This window comes from Brassica oleracea, chromosome C4, assembly GCF_000695525.1.
Source record: "Brassica oleracea var. oleracea cultivar TO1000 chromosome C4, BOL, whole genome shotgun sequence".
NCBI lineage: Eukaryota > Viridiplantae > Streptophyta > Magnoliopsida > Brassicales > Brassicaceae > Brassica > Brassica oleracea.
The window spans coordinates 13,260,497-13,264,527 of NC_027751.1; the positions used below are offsets into that span (position 1 = coordinate 13,260,497).

At 33.8% G+C, this 4,031-nt stretch overlaps 1 protein-coding gene across 1 annotated transcript; it reads left to right on the top strand.

Annotated features, from left to right (window-relative positions):
- The first annotated feature begins 1,314 nt into the window (after positions 1-1,314).
- Positions 1,315-3,531, top strand: LOC106340100 (probable N-acetyltransferase HLS1). Its single transcript, XM_013778963.1, has 3 exons — positions 1,315-1,668; positions 1,874-2,221; positions 2,578-3,531. Exons 1-3 carry the CDS (start codon positions 1,477-1,479, stop codon positions 3,208-3,210), a joined length of 1,173 nt encoding a protein of 390 aa, XP_013634417.1. The 5' UTR covers positions 1,315-1,476; the 3' UTR covers positions 3,211-3,531.
- Positions 3,532-4,031: the final 500 nt, after the last annotated feature.

Sequence of the window (4,031 nt, forward strand, 5' to 3'; positions counted from 1 at the left end):
AATTTACGACGAAATATTTTCGTCGTAAATCTTCGTTGTTATGGGCATGTTTTCTTGTAGTGACTGTATATTGTTGATTTTGTATGATCAAGTATATTTTTGATAATATAAATAAAACTAGTACGAATACATAAGGTATCTAAGAACAAAGACTCCATGTAAGGGTTGAACGTATAGTATTTCTCTCGAAAAATCCATTCCCCCTCGTCTTGCCCAAAATGCCCTACTAAAAGTTTTGTATAAAAACATTTAACAAAAAGCATTTGGAGATCATTTGCATATTTTAAGTACTATTCTAAATCATTTTCTAATAATTGTTGATCGGATAATAAAGAATTATGCTAATGCTCTAACAATTAATTCATTAGATGGTTGATTGATATATTTTATAATTATACATTATATCTCTCATACAACAAAAGTATATAAAAGATAGTTTATTTCTTATATAGAATTTCAAAAGCATGAAAACATACGTTTGTAATCTAAAATCAAACATTTAACATAGAAAATATATTTATGTATATTAAACATTTCCATGTTGTAGTTTATATTAATCAAACAAAAATATACAATACGAAAGTAAGTCTCTGAAATTAAATCAGTTTAATACACAGTATACAACCAGTCTTCGATTAATTGGCTAAATGAGACTCTTTGAATACCCGATTAGCGCCTACTATAATTGTTTTAACGTTTAACATTGCGTATATAGTCAAATATAAAATGCTCTTCTACAAGGTAATTTCTTATACTTGAAACCATTGATATCGTATTAAGAGATTGAGTCAAACTATGCGGGGCTTACTTACCTAATTTAGAAGGTACCTAATTTAGAAGGGAGGACCCGACCATTTTAGGTATAAGCTAAGAGATTTATACGGAGAGTAGGTTTACGGAAGGTATTCCGTATTTCATATTTCCTAATTATAAAAAAGTCTTATCTTGTAAAACAGTTCAAAGTTATTAATAATTTACAAGCAATAATGAGGTGTACTGTATGTCTTTAGTCATGTAATTAGTTCACTTTTATGGTATGTATATGTAGATATTAAGAAATAATTCCTTTTTCTTTCAAGTTAAGATTATAAAACAATTACAGAGAATTAGTCACGTATAATACATTTAAACACTTTCCAAACACTATATGACAATTTATATGCAAGATATTTAATGTGTATGGCTTGAATTATTTAGTAAACTTATAATTCTGGTCGCATGCAATTTGTGGTAACTAAACGATCAATAGCAAAGATAAGTCATAGCCACACAGTTCTTAATATACAAGGACACATTAATTAGATAAACGTGAAGGTGCCCCCCAATAAAAGTTGAATGTGAAGTTTTCAAGCTCTACTATATCCCACAATATAACATCAGATATTCAGATGGGTCTTCTCTTTGTATGAGCTGTGTATACCTGATCTTGTCGTTTCATTTTCGATATATATAGAGAGAGAGGGATCGACTGTGAAAATGGTGGGGCAATGGTGGAAAGAAGGTGATGAAAAGGTGGTGATCAGATGCTACAATGATCAAAGGGACAGAATTGAAATGGAATGCGTGGAGAAAAGTTGTGAGATTGGTAACGACCAAACTTTTCTCTTCACCGACACATTAGGCGATCCTATCTGCAGAATCCGGAACACTCCTCGCTTCACTATGCTGGTGAATTTTTCTTTGCATCGCTCTTATTAATTTCTTCTTCCTTGTTTTATAAAAATTTAAACGAGAATATATATCTCATAAGTTTTTTAATAACGCTCAAACAAAATTTGTGCCAACAATATATATGTTGTAACAAAAAGTAAAAACAATAAGTGAAGTATTGGATTGATATAAATTTATCAAATTTATGTACGTTATTTAATAGGTGGCAGAGGTTAGGAACAAGCTGGTTGGTTCCATACAAGGGTCAGTAAAGCCAGTTAAGTTGCAAGATAAGTCAGTGAATGTTGGTTACGTTCTTGCTCTCAGAGTCATGCCGCCGTATCGACGCCATGGCATCGGTTCGATGCTCGTGAGAAAGCTTGAGGAATGGTTCATGTCTCACAATGCTGACTATGCTTACATGGCCACCCAAAAGGACAATGAGGCCTCTCTCGGTCTCTTCGTCGGAAAACTTGGCTATGTAATCTTCAGAAACCCGGCAATTCTGGTCAATCCAGTAAACCCCAGAGGTTTGAAACTACCTTCTGATATTGGAATAAGGAAGCTAAAGGTGATTTTACTACACATTGATTAGTTATAAAATATTTAAAACGTGAAATATTTCAAACTACAGCCCACATTCATATAAAATTTAGAACGTTTTATATTGTAGATTGAGTTCCTTTTTGTAGGAATAGTCTTCATGAAAAAACCAAATCCACCACATATAAACACATAAGCTAGGAAAATTAGTTTATGGTTCCGTTTACATTTATATTTTCGAAATTGATTTAGGTTTATACCACTCAAATTCGATCAAAAAGTAGCCACAAGACATAATTGTATAGCATAAAGTTAACTAAACTAAAGTAGGCTCACATGGAAAAGATAAACAATTAATATCAATTCTGTAACTGTAAGTGACAGGTGAAAGAAGCTGCGTCATGGTACCGGAAACACGTAGTATCAAATACAGATTTTTTCCCGGACGACATAGTCAAAATCTTGCGGAACAAGTTAAGTATAGGGACATGGGTAGCTTATTACAAGAACAACGACAAGATCATAAGTTGGGCTATTCTTAGTGTATGGAACAGTAGCAAAGTATTCAAACTTAGGATTGGCAAAGCTCCTTTGAGCTTTGTGATTCTCACCAAAGTTTGCAACTTCGTCGGTAGATTCTTGCCGTTTTTAGGCTTAACGGCGTTGCCAGATCTGTTTACTCCGTTTGGGTTCTATTTCCTTTACGGTGTGCACGCGGAAGGTCCGTTACGTGGGAAACTCGTTAGGACATTGTGTGAGCACGTTAGTAACATGGCTGTTTTAGATGACGGTGGGGAGTGTAAGGTCGTGGTGGTAGAGGTCGACGGAGAAAGCAACGGCAGTGATTATTCTCTGAGGAGATGTGTTCCTCATTGGAAAATGCTTTCGTGTGATGATGACACATGGTGCATCAAACCGTTGAAACGTGAAGAGAATACGACTAGTTTGAGTGACTTTACCAATATGTTCCTGAATTCAAAGTCGCGCTGTCTCTTTGTGGATCCAAGAGATGTGTAGTTAAGCTAGCTAGCAAAATTGGTTGCATGTTTGGTTGATAACTTACAGAATAGAAAAATATATGAAATTATTTCGCTGTCTCGTAAATTATCATGACATAATATTAATGATGCTACTCCATGACTGTTTAGTGACATTATGGTCTTTAATCAGATGCTAAACGCGCTTGAATGGCAACCGCCAAATGCCCAACTGTCGAAACCATACAAAATTAACACTTATCAATCAACAAAACACAATCAAACCCCATCGACTCACAAACCGTTAAGATCTTTAATCTATGAATCCAAGACATCTTGTGGGGTTTGAGTTTTTCTCTGCATTTTGTTTGGCGCATGACATAGCGGGAGAAATGGACCCTAGTTAATTATTATTTTTGTCTTGATTCGAGAACAAAGGTGTGATAGTTTAGGTAATCATCGTTCTCCATATAAAATCTGAAAAAGATTTCCTCAAGTAGGTGCCACCATTTGTTGTCCTTGGCATTCTTATTATCTAGTTCGAAAGCTGTAAAGTAGTTAAAGAATAGTCATTTTCCATATGTATTTTATTTAATGAATACATTTTGTTTTGAATCAGATTGTAATCATAAAATTTTGTAACGTAGATATCTCAATATTGTTGACAAAAAAAAAGATATCTCAATATTAAATCTATATTATAATAGGACAGTTACATCACTCTTGATGTGACACGTCAGCGATATGTAAGTTTCAATTTTAAAAAGTGTGAAAAAAGTGTCAAGTCTGTGACTCGAACCCTGGTTATTGAGATCTAAATAACAACATTTATACCACTGAGCTTAAGGATTCTTTATACAT